The sequence below is a fragment of the Excalfactoria chinensis genome, chromosome 1 (genome assembly GCF_039878825.1).
Source record: "Excalfactoria chinensis isolate bCotChi1 chromosome 1, bCotChi1.hap2, whole genome shotgun sequence".
In the NCBI taxonomy this organism is placed as follows: domain Eukaryota; kingdom Metazoa; phylum Chordata; class Aves; order Galliformes; family Phasianidae; genus Excalfactoria; species Excalfactoria chinensis.
The window spans coordinates 90,389,515-90,411,897 of record NC_092825.1 but is presented as its reverse complement, the minus strand read 5'-3'; the positions used below and the strand labels follow the sequence as shown (position 1 = coordinate 90,411,897).

The window sequence follows — 22,383 nt, the reverse complement described above, 5'->3', positions numbered from 1 at the left end:
TTCAAAGTGAAATATCAGCATAAGTACACATTAAATAAATGCTCTCAGACAAATATGCAAATGTCAGAGAGGCGGAATGAAAGCATTCTTTAAAATTTGACATTTAAAAGTTACGTTGTTCAACAAATGTATGGGCACAGATATATAAATCATGTATGCGTAACTGTAGAGCAATAAAAAGCAAAGAGCTACTGCTAAGTTGCTCACCTCTCATATTTGAAGTTTAGAAACTGTGTGTTTTATTTACATTTTCCATTATAGACACATTTAAACATTTCTGTGCACACCTGAAGTTTAGCATCCAAAACAATGTGATTAGTGAATTAGATTTTGCATGTGAGCACACCCAAGGTAGCAAACAGTTGCCCTGGTATCCTGAGGCATCAATGCTACTGAAGCGATTAATTTTGAAGTAAGAAATTCCACATCTAAGTAAAATCACCATAACAACTGGAATGTGCAGCTGTAATAAGAGCAAATGTACATAAAGAAATTGCTGACCTTGAAGGTATGTTAAAATTGGTGAGCAAAGATATATTCCTGTTTTAATAATGCTGGACTAACACAAGAAAAAGTGAGAACTAAATCTCAGAATAATGTTAGCATCAAAATGACAAGGTGTCTGTCCCACTAGAGTAGAGATTTATGAAATTGAGAGTAAGCTGTAGGATAAAACTAAGTACATTCTCAAAAAGCAGTCTATTACAGTTAGCAAAAAAACACTCTGAGGGCAGCCTAGCCTTACAGAAAAGGCAATAACACAGTGGAGTAACTGAAAAGCTGAAATAGTTCCATTTAATTTAATGGTGCTTCCAAGGCAGGACAAGTGAGATTCAGTGGCCTCAATTTACACATACATTAAACATTTTAGAGCCTCTCAAATACCCCGCTATTCTTTCTGTCTCTCCATATGGCCTACAAGACATCTGCCAGTCCCTTGTAGAAGTCTCTGGTATTTGAATTAAAACTAGGCTCTTACACTCAGCCAGCTTTCCATCTACTCTGAGTTAGTGAAAAAAATAGGCTTTTTATGACCTTTAAACCATATATTTCTTTCTTAAATTATTTATGACAATGAGCAGTCTGAAAGGTTTTCAAGTCTAATACTTGTTTGCTGACAAATAAGAACTGTTTAAATAAAGTATAAAGCTACATGCAAAATAGAGCTTCATGTGATCGTGCTATTTTTATGACAGATTGAACTGTGCAACAAAACACTGTTTAAAATTCATACATGTTTATGAATTTCATTACTTTCTTTTTTCTTTTTATTACTCTTCTATCCTTATTTTCATGTTGGCTTTACTGGGCTATCTCACCTTCCTGTATACACACAAACTCAGATCTTCAGAACAGCATGACAGAATCATTCAACTGACAGTTACATACAAGACCATACACAATTTCTTTTCCATTTGTAGCCTCCATGCCCACTCATTTAGCTTTCAACACCTGCCTTGAAAGCAGACAAAATCAACATCAGTTACAACATGACTCCTTAAGTCATCTACCTCTTTTTCTCACTAATGGTGATGCAGAGCCAAGCACTGAGAACTGAAAACAAGGAATTACTGTTAAGATATCATGATTTGTACTTTTCAAATAAAAAACTTGAGATTTATTAAAAAAAAAAAAAAAAAAAAAAAGCAGCCTCGTACACCAAGACTTTTTCTAATAAAACTTATACTGTAAAGCAAGAAATACTTTAATTTTTATTTCAATAAAAATATGGGAAAAGAGAGAAAGCACCGGTTTACAAGGATAGAAAAGTATCTGAACCAACTCAATTTTATCTCTCTAAAAATTTGTACCTGAAACTTACTGGTACTGTAAGAAAACCTAGTCTTACATTTTATTTTATAAATGCAGTTTGGTTTCAAAGTCTACTCCTGTATTTGATCATTGATGCAATCCTGCTCTGAGACCATTTTTCATTTTTCTTAAATTGATCATCCTTCTGTCCTCAGCTACCTCAAGTTGCCACATAAATAGAGAACTGAAGTTTTATAATTAGTTGAAAATAGCTTTTCCCTGGACACCTTTGACTTTTACTCTACGGAACATAGCCGGTCCTCAATATTCAACAGAATAGATGGCTAAGATTATCTTCTTTTGCTAGTGGTTGATTCAAACCGAGCATATTTACAAGACCAAATGACCACCAACTCTGCATTCTGCATACACACATCGGAAACTACAGGGCAAATAATACCATTATTTCTACAGGTCATACCAGTTTGTGAGCAAAGTACTTCTACCCTGCATCTGATCCAAAAGTAATTTTCCTATTCAGGAAATAATGTATCAGATATCCAAAAAATATGTTTAAAAAATAAAAAAAAAAAAAATAAAAAAAAATAAATAAAAGAAAAGAAAAAGAAAAATTTTAAAAAAAAACCCCAAATCCAGTCTGCTGCTTCCAGTTCAGCCATGTGTTTTTAACTAAACCTCTCAGAGCAAACTGACGCAGCTTTACAACTGGCAGTTGTTGCGCACCCATGAGTTTCATGTTCATGGGTTCAAACTATTCCAAGGTTGACTTTTCTCCCTATTCTGGAGTGAGGAATGCTTTTGGTAGGGCAATGCTAAATGCTGAGCACTACAGAACCAGAATGTGGGGTTTCTTGTCTTACACAGTTATCTTTAAAAGAGAAAACAGAGAAAATTCAAATGCCTGGAAAAAGACAACTGCACTGTTAAGAGCTTTATTCTGGAATTCAGCCTGATAAATTTCAAAGAGTCCAGACGAAGAGCAATGCAGAAACAGTACAGCAGTAGTGAGGAAAAGTAATATCTGCTTGTTCATTCATCTACTACATCTACTACTATCTACCAAGGCACTGCTCTCTTTAAACTCTGAAGTTTCAGAAAACACATAAAGGTATTTTTCATCAGTCAGGTTGTTCTTCATGAATTCCAAGTCAGCTAAAATGAAAAGGAAACGTAACAGAACACTCTAGTCACATTACTCCAGGTCTCCCCTTTTCAACTTACTACCAAATCAAAATTGGTAAAGACAAAGCTTCCTGCTTTAGAAAAATAAATAGGGATGTGCTAAGCAATCAAGCCTTTATTTCAGACATTGAAAAAAACGCTGCTTAGTTATTGGATACACTTGAATACTTCACAGGTGGATTTATGTTTAACAATAGTTCTGTGAAGAAGTATCTGTGGTTCAGAAGTCATTGTGGAGGGAATTTTTTGTGCGGATTATTTGTCTGAAAATATATCAATCACACCAGACTCTAAACTTAGCAGGGATACTCAGAATTTTCCCCTTCATCCCTCTCACTGTGAAAAATTAAAATAAATAAATAAAATCAAGATATGAAAGAAGGAAAAGCCTAACTCCAAAGTTAAGCCATGCACAGATTTTCCAAAAGAGGGAGATGTAACTCCATTTGTGAATTAAGCTAGTATTTCTACTTCAATAAAGAACCTAAAAATGTGTTTAACTAGTTTACTATTAGGTATTTACAGTCAATTAGGCTACTTCATAAAAAAGAAAACACTACATATTTACCTTGCAATACATCATTCAAACTAGAACCTACAATCCATATTTTGAAAAACTCTTTCAAAGGTGTTAATAAAACGAAAACTGGAATCTCTAAAAATGTAATTCAAGAAATACTTTTTCCCCACTGCAACTTCACCAGAATTATGTTACCATAACAACAGTGATGAAGATTTAAAACTATAAAAAAACTTTATACACAATATAAAAACATTCATATGTATTAAATAAATTAAGAGGCTTGGGACAGCATGATTTGAAAAGCAATCATAGTTACAAAGCAGATTACACACAATAAGTGCAACTTATTGGAGTTGTTTCAAGCCATGTCAAGTAGAAAAGAAGCTACTGAAGTACATAATTGGCATACTAAAGCATTATTACATACCCTCTACTATAAAGTATTTGCGTAAAGGATAACTGATGCATAATGAACCTTGCGGTAGGGGGGCTGTGGCATAGCTGCTTACTTTTTGGTGCTCCCACTCAGAGTTCTTTCAAAGCGATGAAGAAACATCTTTGGATGAAGTAGCAGTTTCCTGTGACATATTCACAGTGTTTTCACAGATGACTGAGGTAGCTTTTGGCAATGGTCCTTTCACTGTCTGCTTGTCTTCCTGTAATTTCCCTCCACAACAACACAGTAGTCTTGATCATATTTGATCACAGCCTCTTTGGTGGATAATAGGGAGAAAATACAAACCATCCACTTTACCATCCTGATGTGTTTTCTGCATTATGAGTCAGCTCCCCTGAATCTCTCTGTACATTGTAAGATGCATTAATTTAGCTACTCTTTGATAACCTTAAAAGAGAATACCATTAATATTTCATTATAATGCCTCAGAAAAAGTCTTCTTCCACCGATTCCTGTGTTACCTATGGAGACGCCAAGAACAGGACTTGATATCAACTGTATGGAATAATTCCATTAGAATACTGAAGTTTATTCTCCACTTCAGCCTCCACCTACAATTTTCTCTTAACAATATTATAGAGAAACACAGCTGAAAATTAGAATTTCTAAATTACCAGTAGTCATGATGTAGTATTAACAGCTTTAACACATTAGTGACTCTATCCTAAAAACTAACATGCAAACAACAATGACAAAAAAAACCCAAACAAACAACAAAAGAAAATAATATCTATGTAGAGTTAACTCAGGCTCCAGATTCTAATTTGAGGACTTTTTCCTTTTTAAGAAGTCTTGAATTCTTTCCCCTAAAAAGAAAAAATACATTTTGCTCTAGTGCATACCCATTATCAATTGAAACAATTCATCTTTTGTGTGGCTAAACTAAATGGAAAGTTTTTTTTAAATGGCAAAACCTCCTACCAAGGAATTGTGCCGTCAACAAGTCACAGGAGAGCTCATTCTGCCAAAATAACTGAACAAAAACATTCTGAAGTGCTGGGCTCAATCTGAAAAAAATTAATAAATAACCCGAAAAAACAAACAAACAAACAAACAAAAAAAAAAAAAAAAAAAAAAAAAACACCCACAAAAAACCGAAGCCTCTAGACGGCTTTGAAGACCAACAGTCCAGTGTATCACAATGATTTATGGCTGGTACCACCTCTCCTATGTGCCCATGAGTAGTTCCACATTGCCTATTTGGATTCGATAAACAAAGTAAGAGACCATTTTTGTCCCATTGAGAGAACAAGTCCTCCTGCCAGTAAATTTAATCCGTAGTTAGCAGAGAATTTGACAATAACTTTCTAACAATCATGCAATTAAACAAAAGGCAGTGCCACACACTAAGGCTTTACTTTCCATTTAGCTCTGCTGAGGTACTGAATGCATCTCATTATAGAAATGATACGGAGATAGATAATCTACCCCAATCCTATTCTCTAGAGTTCAAAATGCCAGTGACACCACATCTGCTCCTTGCTGCACACAAATGATGACACTCATCTCAGTCACTGTTCAACTTAGCAGAGCTGGGGTTCTGCCCCTCTCACTCACTTGAAGACATTAAATTTAAGTGATGCTGCACTTAGGCTATGAGCAAGAATATTATCCCCACATGCAGTTGATGTGGAAGCAGGAAATATATTTGTACGTATGAGAAAACAAGGAGTGCTTCTTCAGTAAACTTCCTATGGCATTACCTCAGCTAGGGGTATCTGGGCTCCCTTTGTATGTGTAGACTGTTATCTGACTACATATGATCCATGTACATCTTATGTTTAAAGGGAAAAGCCAGCACATCCCTAACACTTTTATATCTAGCAACCTAGCCACAAAACTGTTTACCCCATTTATTCATGTTTACTATTCTTTCACGTTCACATTAAAAATGCTTTCACACTACTTGAAACATATGAGACATGAACTTGAGACCTGTCTTATACTATGCTACTAGATTTCATGATCAGTAAGGTCAGCTGCAACATCATCTACTTCATTATTGGCAGTAATTACACTTGATGAGTTTTACCAACAGTGGTTCCCTGACACTGATTAACCTACTTGCTCACCACATTTGATTCTTTTTCAAGGTTTCCATGTTAAACACAGAGCAGCTCTATGAGTTATTACATAGAGTGGTAAAATATTGTAGGTATGAAGTTTTGATAATATTCTTTCCAACCAATTTTCCTTTCCCCAGAATCTCATAGGGTTCACAAATGTACTTTCAGGTACCTTAAACATGGCTAGTGTGTGTTAAAGCATCCTGATGTAAAGCAGTTCCACCTCTGCACACATTATTAATGATAAAAAAAAATAAAATTAAATTAAAAAAAACAAAACAAAAAAATACCAACATATTTTAACTAGAAAACTATCCAAAATCATCAGAGATGGACTTGTATTTGTACAAAATAAGGAATTCTGACTTATTTGCCATGGTGCCAACCTCAATTTTGTATTTTGGATTTATTTTTTTTCTTACTGTCATCTACCCTTACAGTGTTTTAATTTCAAATACCTACTCAGCATGTTGTCAGTTAAAGCATCAGATAAATGTATTACATAAGATTCATAATCTGTCACTTAAAAAAAAAAAAAAAAAAAAAAAAAACTGTCACTACTTGGAAGTTTAATAATTATTACTATTTTAGTACTATTTAATTTTTCCAGCACACAGAAGAAAAACTTTGTTGTTCAGCTTACACCAACACCATACTAGAAATTATTTTCTATTCAATGTTCTGGGGCAGCAGGTAGTCCATAATCATAATTGCCAACATCTTATAAGTACTATGCTTTATTATTTATCTGTCAAAATGTTTTAGAACTTGATTGTTACTCTTTAATTTGGAAGACAATTTTCTCCAGTTCTGAATTTTTATTAGCTGCCCCCCAAGCCTTTGACACTGTTGCCCACAGTGTCCTCATGGAAAAGCTGGTTGCCCATGGTTTGGATGGGCATATGCTCTGCTTGATGAAACACCGGCTGGATGGCCAGGCCCAAAGAATTGTGGTCAATGGAGTTAAATTCAGTTGGTGGTCAGTCATGAGTGATCTCCCCCAGGGCTCAGTAATGGGGCCTGCTCCTATTCAACATCTTTACTGATGATCTTGATGATGAGATTGGGTGCACCCTCAGTAAGTTTGAAGATAACGTCAAGCAGGGAGGGAGTGCTGATCTGCCAATGAGGAGAAAGGCATGACAGAGGGACCTGAATAGACTGGCTCAATGAGCCAAGGTTAACTGTATGAGCTTCAATACAGCCAAATGTCAGGTCCTGAATTTTGGTCACAAAAACCCCAGGCAACCCTAAAGGCTTGTGAAGGAGTTGCTGGAAAGCTACTGATGGAAAGGGACCTTGGTGTATTGATGGGCAGTCAGCTGAATATGAGCCAGCAGTGTGCCCAGGTGACCCAGAAGGCCAGTGGCATCCTGGCTTGTATCAGGAATGGTGTGGTGAGCAGGACTAGGGAAGTCATCCTGCCCCTGTATCTGGCATTGATGAGGCCTCACCTCAAGTACTGTGTTCAGTTTTGGGTACCTCAGTACAGAAAGAATATTGAGGTGCTGGAGCAGGATCAAGGAAAGACAACAAGGCTTGCAAAGGGCTTGGAGAATATGCCATATGAGGAGTGACTAAAGGAACTGAGGCTGTTCAGTCTGGAGAAAAGGAGGTTGAGGGGAGACCTTATTGCTCTCTTTCAATATCTGAAAGGTGCTTACAGAGAGAGCGAGGTTGGTCTCTTCTCACTGGTGACAGGACGAGGGGAAATGGCCTCAAGTTGTACCAGGGTAAGTATAGGTTGGATATCAAGGAAAAAACTTCTTTACTGAAAGGGTTGTTAAGCACTGGAATAGGTTCCCCAGGGAGATGGTTGAATCACCATCCCTGAATGCATTTAAAATCCATTTGGATGTGGTGCTTGGGGACATAATTTAGCAGAGGGTTGTTCGAGTTAGGGTAGTATGCTTAGGTTGTGGTTGGAGTTGACCTTCAAGGTCTTTTCCAACTTGAACAATTCTAAGATTCTATGATTTATAAATAACAAACAAAAAGAATGAAGTGGAACACAGATAAATTCCTGTATGTGCATGACAACACAAGACTTAAGAAGCCTATCCACCTGAATTCTTCTAATAGCTTGTTGTATACTATAAAAAAGAAATTGGGAACACTGTCAATACAAGAATTGAGTCATTTCTGACAATGAAAGTAGGTAATAACACTCACCCCCTCCTCACAGATTAATTCCTTAGTAAGAGATTTACTAAACAAACAGATCCCATTAGAATGAAGAAATAGAGGTACACCAAAGTTCAACTTATTGAAGAAGAGGTGGCTTCTTTATTTGTTTAAACCTGTGCTAGACTTAAAACATCTGTCAAAAAAAAAAAAAAAAAAAAAAAAGGTAACTAATTAGAAGCTCTCATATGGACCTAGGAGGAATTTTGGAAATACCTAGTGGTATTTTCACCAAGTGACAACAACAACAAAAAAACAACATTGTTATTTTCAGACTAAAATGAAGGTGCCCAACTGCTCTAAGCATCCATTCCTTAACAAACACACACACAAATGCAGAAGCATAAGAAGCATGCTAGAATGCAGGACTTCATTGGGTTGGTTTTTTGAGTTTGTTTTTTTTTTTTTTTTAAACTCACCTTCTTTTATGTCTTTGTTTGGTTATGAGAAGGCTGCTTGAAGAGCTATAGTAGATAGTCTACTACTACTGTACATAGGAAAATGTTTGACCTCTGTTCCTCATTTATTTTCCTATAAAAAAATGTTGTGACCTGATCTAAATTAGTGTCACCAGCTACACTCCATCCATTTCCATTCTGGTTCCGAAATTACTTATTTAAAAGAAATGACCTTGTCACAATTTCAGAACTTGGCATTCGCCTGTGTAGAACTGAAGATGAAAATAGTGTAGAGAGAAGCTAAAGATAAGGACCTTCTGGAGAAACAGTTTTCCTCCTAGCAGATTACTCAAATCTCTATGTGAATGTCACAAGTAGACTACTTAAGTATTTAAGAATTAATACTAGCAAAAGAAATTTTAGAAACTTATGACACCCTTATGCTTTTTACGATAATGCAATATACATACACACCTTCAATATTATCTTTTTTCGCCTTGCCTATTATACACAGAGAACACTGCTTGTGTCTTTACACATTACCTCAGCAATATGCATTATAATTTCTATCTGCATAAAATCCAATATTCTTAGCTTCTACATGTATGAAAAACTACAAAACATTTTTCTACTACATCAGTTCTAATGATCCCCAAAATAAACAAATCCATGAATGGCTATAGTGTCTAATTAAGCCACTGATAAAAGAGCAGCAGTTTTATGAATCTGTTACTAGAGTGACAGCAGATAGAAAGATCACCCATAACATGTGTGCCCCCGGTGGCGCAGTGGTATAAAGTGCTGCTTGCAGCACCGAAGGGCCCGAGTTCGAATCCCCCCTGTGGTGCAGGGGGTAGAAGTGCCGCTTCGCTACACAGAGGGCTCGAAACCCAGGAGTTAGACTCGATGATCTCTAAGGTCCCTTCCAACTCGCACGATACTATGATACTATGATAACATGAGAATAATGTACACTCTCACTACATGAAATATTCCAACCTCACTTCAGGTTTTATGACGGATAAGCCATCTCAGAACCACCTTACCTTAACTGAAAAATTTTTCACACAGTAGTTTATGATACATAAATACACAGGAAGGAAACAACGATGTGTTAGATTCATAGGCCCCAGTAACACAAAAATAATCATGAAATATTTTCAGAAAAGTTACATGCAAGGTAGCAATGAATATTGTGTGGGTGAAGTAATCAGTTATAACTATGTATACTTCTATTTTAAATGCAAAGATTTCAAAATTTGATTCACATCAGGACATATGCATTCAAAAGCTAGTAAGACTCAGGGGCAGATAGAATAATAACAATTTACCTTCATGGACCTCTTTAGTAATTAAATGTTTTGAGTGTCAGTGGTAACTGCATATATCTTTGTTTAGAGCAAATTGCACAAAAGCACAATTAAGGACAAAAAGAAAAAAGCAAAAAAAAGGAGGAAACCAAACCCACATTCTGCTCTGACAGCCTTTTCAGAAGGCTCAGAACATCTACAAAACTATAGTGAATAATAAGACTAATATCAAGAGTCATCCTGGGTAGCCAAAATTCTGTATAGTAAACCAAATATGAGCGGTATTGTCTTTGCCTTACAGATGGTAAATGGAAAGAGAGTAAATACTATACAGATCTGCAGTTTCAAAGTAGAAAATATGACCATGATTGTACTAAAAGAAAGACACAGCTCGCAATTTTGCTAAGCATTCTTAGGAATACACACTACTTGCTAACAGTTATCAACGCTTCTCATCATTCACACCTTTTGTCTCTACACTGAGCACAAAACATTCTGTAGTATGTGAGCACAAAAATTTTGAAAATGCAACATAAATAGAAGGTAAATTTAGCAACAGTTAGAAAACTTAACTTATTCATCTCTAAATTATAGAAAATACCAGTAACTATTCTCTAATGTCATTAATTATTGTTTAATCACCACATTTTAGTTGCAGAAAACAGTTTTCTCCCCCGCTCTGCAAAATAAAATCAGCTTTCTTACACCCCTGAATTATTAAACCTAAATTTCAATCCATCCATATTTATTACTGAGACAATTTTATACCATAATAAACACAGTATTAAGCACACATATCGAGCAAGTATTTCCAGTGTATTTTTAAACATTTTTGTTTGGCAGATTCCATTTCATTAAGATCAGATTTTTAATGGAAAACTGAAGATTTTTTTTGATGTGTTGGTTTTGTTGATAGGAGCCCTGAGACTGTAGTATATATTTATACAAACACTCCCAGTTGATCACTTTTCTTATATATGATTTTATTATATTTCTTTCCTTAACTACTCATTACTGACCTCTGTTATCATTTGATATCTCTAGAACACAAACTCAAACTGCAACAAGTCAAATACTCAGAAGCATACCTCAATGACAGAAATCAGTACTCACATGTAAATAACCATATCCAGTGATAGCTGTTGTAACACATGTAATGACTCCAGGCTTAAAAATTGTAGTATTTGACAGCTCAAAAAACCTTCAGTTAATTTTTGAAAGACAGGACTTTATACTCATGAAATACAACTGGTGATAAGCCTTCCCTCATTCTGTATTTAGTTCAAATTCCTTAAGCTAAGTCCACTGATCAATACTCCTAATTACTAAGTGTTAAGAGTTAAGTTTTAAGAGGCTAGATATACTACATACAAACAGAACACCTGAAAAGTTATGGTCAAAAGCACAGCATGTCCCACCAGGGTACTAAGATTTGAATAGAATACTAAGTAGTTGCATGAAAAACAGACAAAGAAAACTATACACTACTGTTTCACCATTTAGGGTCACTCTGCACAAAAAGATAAACTGATTGTGTTTTTTATAACAACTACAGCATATTTAGGAGAAAACAAATAGGACAAAATGAGTAAGAAATGTCACAAGAATTGAAAAGAAAAAGGTCAGAACTAGCACCTTTAACTTTGATCCATGAGGCACAGGAGAAAAACCATCTTGTCCAGGTGGAATGAACAACTCCCATTTCCCATAATCCATTTTCTTATACGGATGAGAAAATGGATTCCAGCCATCTATAATAAAAACACAGAATTAAGTGTATTTATCTTAAAATATGACCAATTCAAAGACATAACAGCATTTTCAATCTTTTTCAGAATGCATTTCATTTTCAGCAAATACAAATACAAATCAGCTACTGCTGCACACTTCCTTTAGGAGATGTTCAATATGATGTTCACTGGGAAACCATACTCCAATTCTACTTTGACAATTTCTGATTACAGAAAAGGAAAAAAATATTATTTTAGACAAAATAAAAGCCATCTCCATAAACCATATTCTTAAATCAACTCTGGATATGGATACACATACCTATAGTTGCTTCTGTTTTGACTGATGTCCTTAATAACGCAAAATATGTAAACTAGGAGAATGAGGAAGGGGCAGACAAACCTGGTAGCAATGTCCACAAAACCACTTAATACTAAACACTTTGTAACTTTAGCCTTAAAGTCAACAGTTATAATTAATTAAATCCAGAAGAGGGTTCCTTTTTCATTAAAAAGACAAAAAAACACAAAACACATTTACTCAACCAAGCTTAGATTCTATAATTCAAGATTCTCCATACTGTTTTGACTCACTGAGTTCTGGAGAAGTGTGAGGTTAGTCATTATGACATCTTTAACTAAATAAATGCCTGCCAAAAAATTATGTGCGTTTCTATAGATGTTCGCAGTTAATTCTTACGAATGCAACTAAATATAAAGCTTCCAAACTGATTGACACAGGCAATGTACCTATTTCTGAACTAGAAGAAAATGGCAAGTCAAGTTTCAAAATTACTTCTTATTTTTTCCTTTAAACTTGTCCATCTCATATAGCCCACATCAACAGGTGAATCTCAGGGCAACAAGAAAGTAGTCGAAAGAGAAAACTGAATTGCAAGACATATCTTCCTTCTTCCTGATCTCTTTGCATGATTTCCTGCAGTAAAATGACATGTGGTTTTCATCTGAAGTACAAAACCATAAGCAGTCTTCTGCAAGCTCCTACATACATTATTACATACAAGATCTTAAGTAGATATGCTAACAGCTGATAAATGCTATGTTTACATCTTCTGTTGTTCTGTTACTTAAGCTAATATAAAACAGTGTTTCTACTAAACATATCAGTGGGTTGAAAGTAATTAAAAAAACAAAACAAAACAAAACTAGACATAACAACAAAACTTATTTCCATGCTCTAGTGGCAGCAACAACTTACACTACTTTGAAATCATTGCTTACTTGCTTGTTTACAGGTTCTGATTGCTTGTTCTCAGGGAAAACCTAACAAATAGATTTTCTTACTTCTCAGAATGTAGTGGTAGATGCCAAAGAATGAATTACTCGAATGCTTATAAAAAAATAATTAATTTAAGAAAAAAATTAACACTATTCATTATTCAACATTTCACTGTACAAAGCTCTGAAAACACTGGAATTAACAGAAATTCGTGCTTTTCATTCTCCAATTCAAATACAGAATTGTGTGCCATTCTGCCTTTTCCCAGAAGATATAACACTAGAAGTTATCCCATAAACAGGATTCCATTCCCTAAAAATGTCACAGAAAACTAAAAAAACAAACCAAAAAACCCACACACACATAATTTGAGCTAGAATTTTTTAATATTAAAGTTTTTACTGTCTGCACTATCAATTTTTACTTGTTTTCTATCCTTGAATATGATTAACTTAAAAGGTTAAGTAGCGGGAATTAGAATTTTGTGGTGTTTTTTTCTTTTTCTGTTTTTTTTAATTCGTTTTTTCTTGTCTTTGAACTGAACACCTTAGAGACTCCCAGATAATACCCAAGTAAACCATTATGAGAAAACACTGTGATCCATTTATCCAAAGCAAAACTAAAACAAGTCATGAATTGTCTTGTTTTTAAATTACACATCATTATATTTCAGCTTAAAATTGAAGAGCTGCTATTTTAAGTTTGGTATGCTTCCTTTTAACAGTTCAACCCCTCCTCCCTCCAGTACTTCAATTACAGTTTCCTCTTTATAAACCTGAGCTTTTATAAAAAAATCTTATTAACAGAAAACCTGATATTCAATTTAAATACAATATGATCATAAATGTAGTTTGAGACTTTAACCTGTTTGAAAACTTGAAGAAAGGTTAAAGGGATTCAGTTTTAATTAAATGCACCTGTAGCAGCCTGACTCTAAATCTTAGGGTTTTGCAACCCAATTTCTCATCAGAATATTATTAAAGCCACATCATCTGAATTGAATGACAATCTTCCATTCCTCTATGCTTTCTGAGTACATTATCTTCCCCTCTGGGAGTGAATACTTTACTATGACTGATGATGAATATGATATATAGGACAAATGCATTTTTTTCCACATTAAAGAGAACTTCATTTTTAGTCTTTTGACTTCTCACTGCCACATTTCATTAACATAGATACAACTATTCTAAGTCCTAAAATTCTGCTTCATATGATGTACTACATTAAATATATTTTTTTAATGAAATTGGTTTGTTTTTGTGAGTTTATTGTTGATTCCTTTGCTTTTTAACTATCTTTTCAGCATCAATATATGTACTCCCCTGCAAACTACACTTCAAGGCAGTTTACAATTTATATCCTTGTTTTAAAATCTAAGATTTAGCTGATGGTGTTCGATTGCAAACAGGAAAGAGAAAAGGAGAATTGTGTGTGTTTACAAATGTAAAGTTTAGCTTTTAAAATTCCCTCACGTAGCTGCCTTACAGTTACTATTAACAGCTAGCAACACTGTAATCAGTCAGGAAGTGAACTATAGTCATGAGCTGTTACTGAGTTTGGGAATTAAAAGATATATCTGATTCCTGTATTAAAATTCACATGCCATATCAACTTATTTTATCAACACCTATTCAAATTAAATGGCACAGACTGTTGGAAGGAAAGCTACTCTGTCATTCATTAGGTCAAACGGTATCAAATGGGACCACCGCTAAAAGCACTGTTAAACAAACCTTTCTGTTCAACTTCTGCATGAAAGACTTTCCTAAAAGTAATCAACGCCTACATGCTCAGATTACAAGTGAATAGCAGACACAGACTATTTAATCAAGTTCTTAAAAAAGGAAAATAATAATAAAAAACAATAGAATACAAAGCCTGACAATTAAAATAGATACAGTTTAGAACCGATGTCTGCGAACTAATGTACAATTTGCATATTTAACCATTTTTTTTGCATACTCTGTTTGTAAGTGTATCTTAGGAGTATTGAAAAAAAGCACTAAAACTAAGTACTATGAAATACTGAAAAAATCTCAAATGTATCTGAAAAGAACTGAGGGTAATTTACATGAATTTCTTTTTAACAGTTCACATTTTATTACAAAATCCTAACTACTGTACCACCAGATACTAGAGCTAACAGAATAGGCAAAGTGTCTTGCCATTTTAAAGTTATATAAGCACATCAGGAAAAAAAAAAAAACATATATATATATATATATATATATATATATATATATATAGTTGAATCAGTATTGCAAGATTTAAGAGCAAAAATGAACCTGATTTGCATTTAAGAGTTTGCATAACGTGACCTAAGTGTAGCTAACCTTCTGACAATGGTGCAAATTTATGATTTTGTCTCAAGCTTTAAGTAAGTATCAATGTCTTCCCAGTTGTCATACTAAGCAATACAGTTCTTCCACTGTGATCCCACCACCTTCCTGTTCTGCCAACACCATTCCTTCTTCTTTTCCCTGAAGAAAACAGCACTTTTCCAGGAGTATGTTCACGTAAGATTTGATATTACCATTTTGAAGCAGTACTTGTTTCTGCACTCTCGTGATTAGTTAGAATCACAAAGAGCCTTGGTTCTTGAACAACACTGCTGTTAGATTAGTAGAGAAGATAAATCTGGTTATTCCACTATTATTTTCTTCTTCCCTCTACACAATATCACAAAATCCTAACTGTAGATCTTCAGGGAGGTTATCAGGCAGTCTAGGCATATTCAGCTAATGTTACAGTGTGATCAGGCTAAAGTCTTTAGAGAAGTCATCATCCTATGGATATAAAAATAGAAGTACATAATTCTGATAAATAATTCTGAATTCAATAGAAACGCACGCATTATTAGGTTATTCTAATATGGAAGAAAAGATTATTATTTAAGTTACTAACTGCCATTACACTAGCAACACATAACATGTATTTTTGCTATCAGAATTTAATGTTTGCCTCAGCAAACATTTTAAGTGAAAAGGACACTAATCTAAAATACAGTGGTAGTGGAAATGTTCCTAAAATACTTACTGAAATCACCCGTGAGAAACACCGCTTCTGCACCTGGCGCCCACTCTTTGCAATATACTCCACCATCCACAAATTGGTTAACTCCAAAAGATTTGTAACTTTTTGAAAATTTATTAAGACCTCCTTCATTGTCGTCAATGCTCTTCAAGCGTTTATAAAACAGACCATACCTTTAAAAAAAAATAGGAAAAAAAAAAAAAGTTAGAATATCTGAGACATGACTCTTTACAGAAATAGAAAATAAATAATCAAACCACACAGTATTTACAGTTGCAACACAGAGAAAATATGCAATTTTCACTTCCGTGTTTTCCCTACTTCACATGAATTCCTTGCACTTTAAATCTATATCTACAACTCCTGATTGGCAGTTCAAGAATCCTGGTATTACAACACAACAGGAGAAATTCACACTCTGAACAGCCTAGCACTTTTTCATCTACTTTATTAATACTGAGCATCATACAAGGGCATCATAAGGAGAATTGCATAGGTCTGGTACATCTATCGCAACAAACTTTAATAGACAAACTCTGAACTCTGAAAAATCTGCAATACAGCATATAGCAAGCATGGAGGAAATAATCTGGCACTGCTTAAACAATTTCTCTAGAAAGACCACTGGCAAAATTACATAGTCTTCTGCCACTGGAACTAGTTGGAGAGAAGTATACACATTTACTTACACACACGCACACGCATTCAAATTTTATGGAAGTTTTGCAATGCCCTCTACTTGCCCCTGTTAGGGCTATAAGTGTAATAAACCTCTAATGCAAAAATTTTTTATTTACAGCTTAGATTTTTCCTGTTAGACCTTCCCAGCAATTCAGAGAAACAGCAGATGCTAGACAAATGAAAGGGTTACATTTGCTTCCCAAAGAATGAGCTACTATGTGGAGAGGCATAGCTAAAAAACCTTCAGTTCAAAATTTTATTAATGCTACCTGTAAGTTTATTTTATTTGCAAATTAGAAACGTACTGATGTTCTTCAGAAATGGAAAGGAGGCTTTTGAAATGTATAAAAACTAGAAAGAATTGAAGCAAAACCAACTTGTCTGCCTCATTACACTTACTGTACTTTGAAAAAGGAAAAACAAACAGTAGAGAAGCTAACAACATTATAGTATTACATGTCATTGGTTTAGAAAAAAAAAAAAAAAAAAAAAGAGTTACTTTGCCTGTAACATTCAGACTGGTACTACTCCTATCAGGTTTGTTTTAAGGTTTTGCTTCAGAATTAGACTTTGTTAGTTCAAAGTAGCGGATCAAGATATCAATTTTCTGCTTAAACAGGATAACAGATTAATTTTGAGTACTATGACCACTTTCAAGGTTAATCTCCCAGCAGATTTGTCATACAAAGACAGATGTTCACATTTAAAGAAAGCAAGATTTGAAAAATTTCTCAGGATTCACTACGGAAAAAAATATTTATAACACGTTGTCCATCTACTTGCACCATTCCTTTAAATTTACTCATGAGTCTAATCCTCAGAAACACATTACAAATAACGACTCTGGTAATCAATTTCATTTACAGTGCTTAGGGGAGAATATTTTCTGAGATTTTCAAATATAAATGTATAACCGATATATATACACCCAGCTGACTGAATTAAATTTTAATCAATTGCAATCATATAAAGATTTATGTAAATAAATAAAATGAAAGTTAAATACAGAAACAGAACAAGTGACTAGAACAGCCTCAAAAGTTCACCATATGGCATTTGGTAACAGAAACACTGTTCCCTACTAAAAGTATCTCTTTGACAAATAAATGTATTCTGATTTGTTTAGCTCAGGGAAGGAACGTAGTCTTTTTTGTTGTTTCATTTTAAGCTACTCTTTAAAATATAGCAATTATACAAGAGCATAGTGCTTTTGACAGAGCAAGTTCATTCAGACACAACTGCTGTGCCATCATTATAGAAATTATGAAAATTGAAACAACTAGTGCCCTCTGTGTTTGTTTTACATGATAGTCTAGAAAGCATTTGGTTTTAATTCTGTCAGTGACCTCCTGAAGCGATCAAATATAGGACTATGGGTTGTTTGAAGTTCATGAAAAAGCCACAGGCTTCTAAAATGGATCAATTACTTGTGCTGTGAACTATTCTGAAAAACTCATCTCAGGAGACAAAATGCATCTGGCCACAAAACAAAGTTATCTTCCCTTGAAGGTCCTGTAAATCAGAAGAGATGTGTATTTCTCTATCTGCTTTAAAGGAGATGATTCATTTAAGAGCATTCTTATAATCCAGGTGTAGCAACCTTAAGGTTTTGCTTTCACAGAATCTTCTTTTATTTCTACGATCACTGAAACATTTTCATCTTTCAGACTGAAAGCCCAGAATCACACAAAGGAAATGACAGGAAAACCTTTTTGTTTGAGCCATTCCAAAGGTTTGTATGTTCATTCATGGCACACAAGTGTTAAAAGAGGTAGATATCTGTCTGATCGTCACATTTAGCATTCCCCTCTGAACACTATATGTTACCATAGGCAAACATGCACACAAATTTCCATGACACATTTAGCTATGCAGACTACAACCAGACTGTGAACAGGGAACAATCTGAAGGTGAGAGAATCTTGCAAAATTCTAGATGCATGACAGGAATTGTATTCAGAGCAAGAAGCCAGGATTAGAAGCCAAATTCTGCATTCCCACCTCTTAAGCCTTTATGCCTTCACGAGCAACTGCAAATTCTCCTCAGATTTTTCTACTTCCTTATACTGAAGTTGACACTGAAGAGATATACCTAACTGTGGTTTTAACACTGTGGTACTTTGAAAAGTACTATTGTTACCCTTGTGACAAAGATTTTAAAAAAATAAAATAAAATAAAATTACAAGAAGATCCACATATTTTCAGGGCTCTGGTCAGAGGTAAGCAGAAGAAGACGTATGTTAGCTTCCTTCTTACAGGGACAGGGATGACAAAGCACACCAAGTACAGCTGACCAGGACTTTTGCAGTGCACTTCTTGCTCTAGGAATTCTTACAAAAAAGTAAGCTCATGCACTAGGATGGGATCACTAGCTAATCCCATTAAAAATGAGAGAAAGACATTAATAAATAAGTAATTTCATTATGACAAAATAAATAAATACATTTAAGCATCCTCCTTCCCAAACCTAACTGCCTCAGTGAAATATGACTTCCGGCAGAATACTGAAGAAGTTTGATGGGAAGTCATAACAATGAAATATGTCTCCACATAAAGCCCTCAGACCTCCAATTTTTAAAACAATTGGATGTATCTACTCCCCCCTAGTCACCCTGTGTTATATAATTTTAAACCTTTGTATTTCCACTAAATTTCTTAGGTCTCTCTTAGAAACTAATATAACCAAAGAGGTCTTGGCAGCATACATAATATCCTCATTTAATCACCATGGTGCTGCACTCTAACATGGATGCATAATTTCAGAACATTTTTATGCCCACTCTTGCACCTTTTTAGGAAGTCATAATTATTGCAGTTTATAGAGCAGTCAATCAGCCTATTTTAAGACCTGTAGTGTCAACACTGACATTAATCATTTTCATCTCTCTTCTGCTTATGATGTTCACATTTCAGTACCTGTTCATTTTCTAGGTGTTTGGTGTTTTTTGTTTTTGGTTTTTTTTGTTTTTGTTTTTTTTTGTTTGTTTTGTCCACATTATTTTTTGTGCCATAATTTATTTCTACAACATTGGCCCAATATTAATGCAAATTTGTTCAAAACATGAAAGTAAATAGAAGAGGCTTTGATGATGATATGTGGCATCCATATGGAAAGCCCAATACTGAACACACTGAAGGGAAACAAATAGGAAAGAAAACACCCAGTAAGGTATTCTCTGTAAGCAAATCCTCTCGCTTTCCAACAAATAAAAACATTCACAGGAATGTCAGTGTTAAAAATAAAGGCAGAGCCAAAAGGAAAGAAAATAACACCCTCAGCTACTTCAGTCTGTTATATTTCTTTCCATTTCTTCTAATGTAGGTACTGAAAGGACTGAAAGATAGAAGTAGAAAGAGCAGAATGTTTGGGAGACTTTATTTTATTGCTATTCTTTTACTTTTGCCCTCTCCTTTAAACAATAAACCTTAAGGAGGAAAAAAAAAAAAAAAAAAAAAAAAAAAAAACAGTTTCTTTTAAGAAGCATTTTTATTCCCTTATCCTGATCATAAACTTACTCCTGAAACCTCTTAGAGGAATGCTAGGTCTTATTTCCAAGCTTCCAACAAACAAGAAATTCCTAACTGCCATTGCTCCGCACTTTCACCAGTGTAATACTGTTTACAGATTACCCCTCCGTAGGATGAGAAATAAAACTCATCAGTCCTAAAGGTTTAGTTTTATATTAGATAATGTATTATTCAAATAAAGACACTTCAAAAATTGGCAAACCAGGAATTGAAGAAAAGTTGATTTTAGCTCTGATAGACTACTCCAGTGAGAACAACAGAAAGGATTAACAGCTGGTTTTGATTGATATATCAAGAAAGGCACAGGAGCTGCAGTTCCTTTCTGCTATCACAGACAGCCCATCTTTAAGATATCGATGTCCAAAATTTTGCAATGCTGTCATCCACTAGCAGTGACAGGTATCATTTAAGTGCCTACACTCACTATTTATACAGCAACAGCCTCTTAGAAGGAAAAAATAAAACACATCTTGACAGTCATGCAAGAAGAGAAACTCCATATCTGAAGATGTGATGTTAACACTTGGGTCACAAAATTCTATACAAAAGCAGCTCTGCATTCTCACTATGTGTTCCTGGAAAGCCAGAGTGGAATTACACACTTTCCAAGTAGTTGAAGGAGGAACATGCAGGAATATTAAACAGGACAATCACAAAACAATCACCACTAGTAACGTCCATCTCTATTCCTTCTATGCCCCCTACTATTTCACAGAAGGGGAAAAAAAAAAAAAAAAAAAAAAAAAAAAAAAAAGGATTGAAAAGATGATGAAAGTGTAAGTCAAAAGCATAGACTCAACATCTCTACATATTTCAAAATAAACAACATGGCTATTCACAGAGTACTTTTTCCAATATTGCTGATATTAATTTGTAGACATAGTTACACATACTCTCAATGACAGTCAAGCCCATACAGTTAGTTGTTGCTATGATTACTGAGTCCTTACATCTCAATTTCTCGTTTACTCAACAGTTTGCCATTCCCTAACACTGTCCTCATTCAGCTTCCTATAAGGGAATACTCTGAAAGAAGACAGGAGAAAAATGGATGAAATTCTTACCAAAGGAGATTTCTGCAGTTCAACAAATTAAGCACACTACGACTAGCAATGTGTGGCAAAAATATAAATAAATAAATAAATAAATCCTTTTTGTTTCCTCAGCAGGTATGGTCACTGGTGAGAGGATATAAAAACAAAAGCAACCGATTTAATTTAATTCTCTTCTTCACCTCCCTTTACTCACCGTTCTTTCATCTAACCATAGTATAAGACTCATAGAATTGTGGAACGCATTCAGAACCTCACAGGGCAATCTGTTCCAGTGTCTCACCACCCTCACAGTAAAGCATTTCTTCCTAACATCTAGACTAAATCAAAATTTCCCACAGACTCTAGCTATAATTATTAAAATTCTTCATTATATGAATACTTTGCCTCTTTACCTCAAAAAAAGAAGCAATGTAACACTGATTTTCAGCTAAAACAAAAGATTTCATAGATTGTCCAATGATAATCAGTTAATATTAGGTGTCATACAAGCAATTTGGATATACAGGTATATTCCAATAGGAAACTCACACAGTTAAATCATTGCTCTTCCTATTCCTACCAATAAGGGAGTGCTCAAAATTCAAGAACTGGTTCCTCTTTCAAAAAAAAAAAAAAAAAAAAAAAAAATTCAAAAGCTGCTTTTCTAAATTTTTCTCTACTCTGCAAATAATGAATGCCAACATGAAGAACACAAGTAAATGCACTACCTTGAATGTCTTTGCTATGTCTCTCCAGCTAGAATGAGACTGTAATACTAGAAGCTACATAAGAAATGAAAAAAGAAAAAAAGGGAAAAAAAAAGTTAAACAATAGGAAAAAAAATCCACACCACCTTAATTCAGCAGTCAAAATTCTGAGGCATATTCCATAGTGAGTAAAGGGATACAAAATCCCAACTCACCCTGGATGTCCTATTATTTCAGTATAAGGAGATAGCGCAGCTTTGTCTCAAACTAAATGTAGTATCTTAAACATTAGGAAGATATCTGCTTGGGATAATTAATGAGTAATTAAAACTTATTCATACGAGACAAAATAACTAATGGAGCACAAGCTTTTTTTTCAAAATATAATGCAGTGATTTGCAAGTCAAGGCCTAACAATACTATACAGCCTATTTTATGAGCACAAACTGTAAAAATTATCAGAAAATAAAGAGCAACTATAGAGATTTTCTCGACATCTTATCAGCAGCTGCTGTTTCTCACAAATGTGAAGA

General features: G+C 34.5%; 1 protein-coding gene across 1 annotated transcript in view; it reads right to left on the bottom strand.

Annotated features, from left to right (window-relative positions):
* The window catches only part of GBE1 (1,4-alpha-glucan branching enzyme 1), a 143,298-nt gene that overhangs the window by 95,438 nt on the left and 25,477 nt on the right, over positions 1–22,383 (bottom strand). Inside the window, exons 2-3 of the mRNA XM_072332994.1 lie at positions 15,903–16,072; positions 11,529–11,644 (exon numbers count right to left, since the gene is read on the bottom strand). Of these exons, the coding sequence (XP_072189095.1) occupies positions 11,529–11,644; positions 15,903–16,072 (286 nt within the window). The remainder of the gene's footprint in view (positions 1–11,528; positions 11,645–15,902; positions 16,073–22,383) is intronic.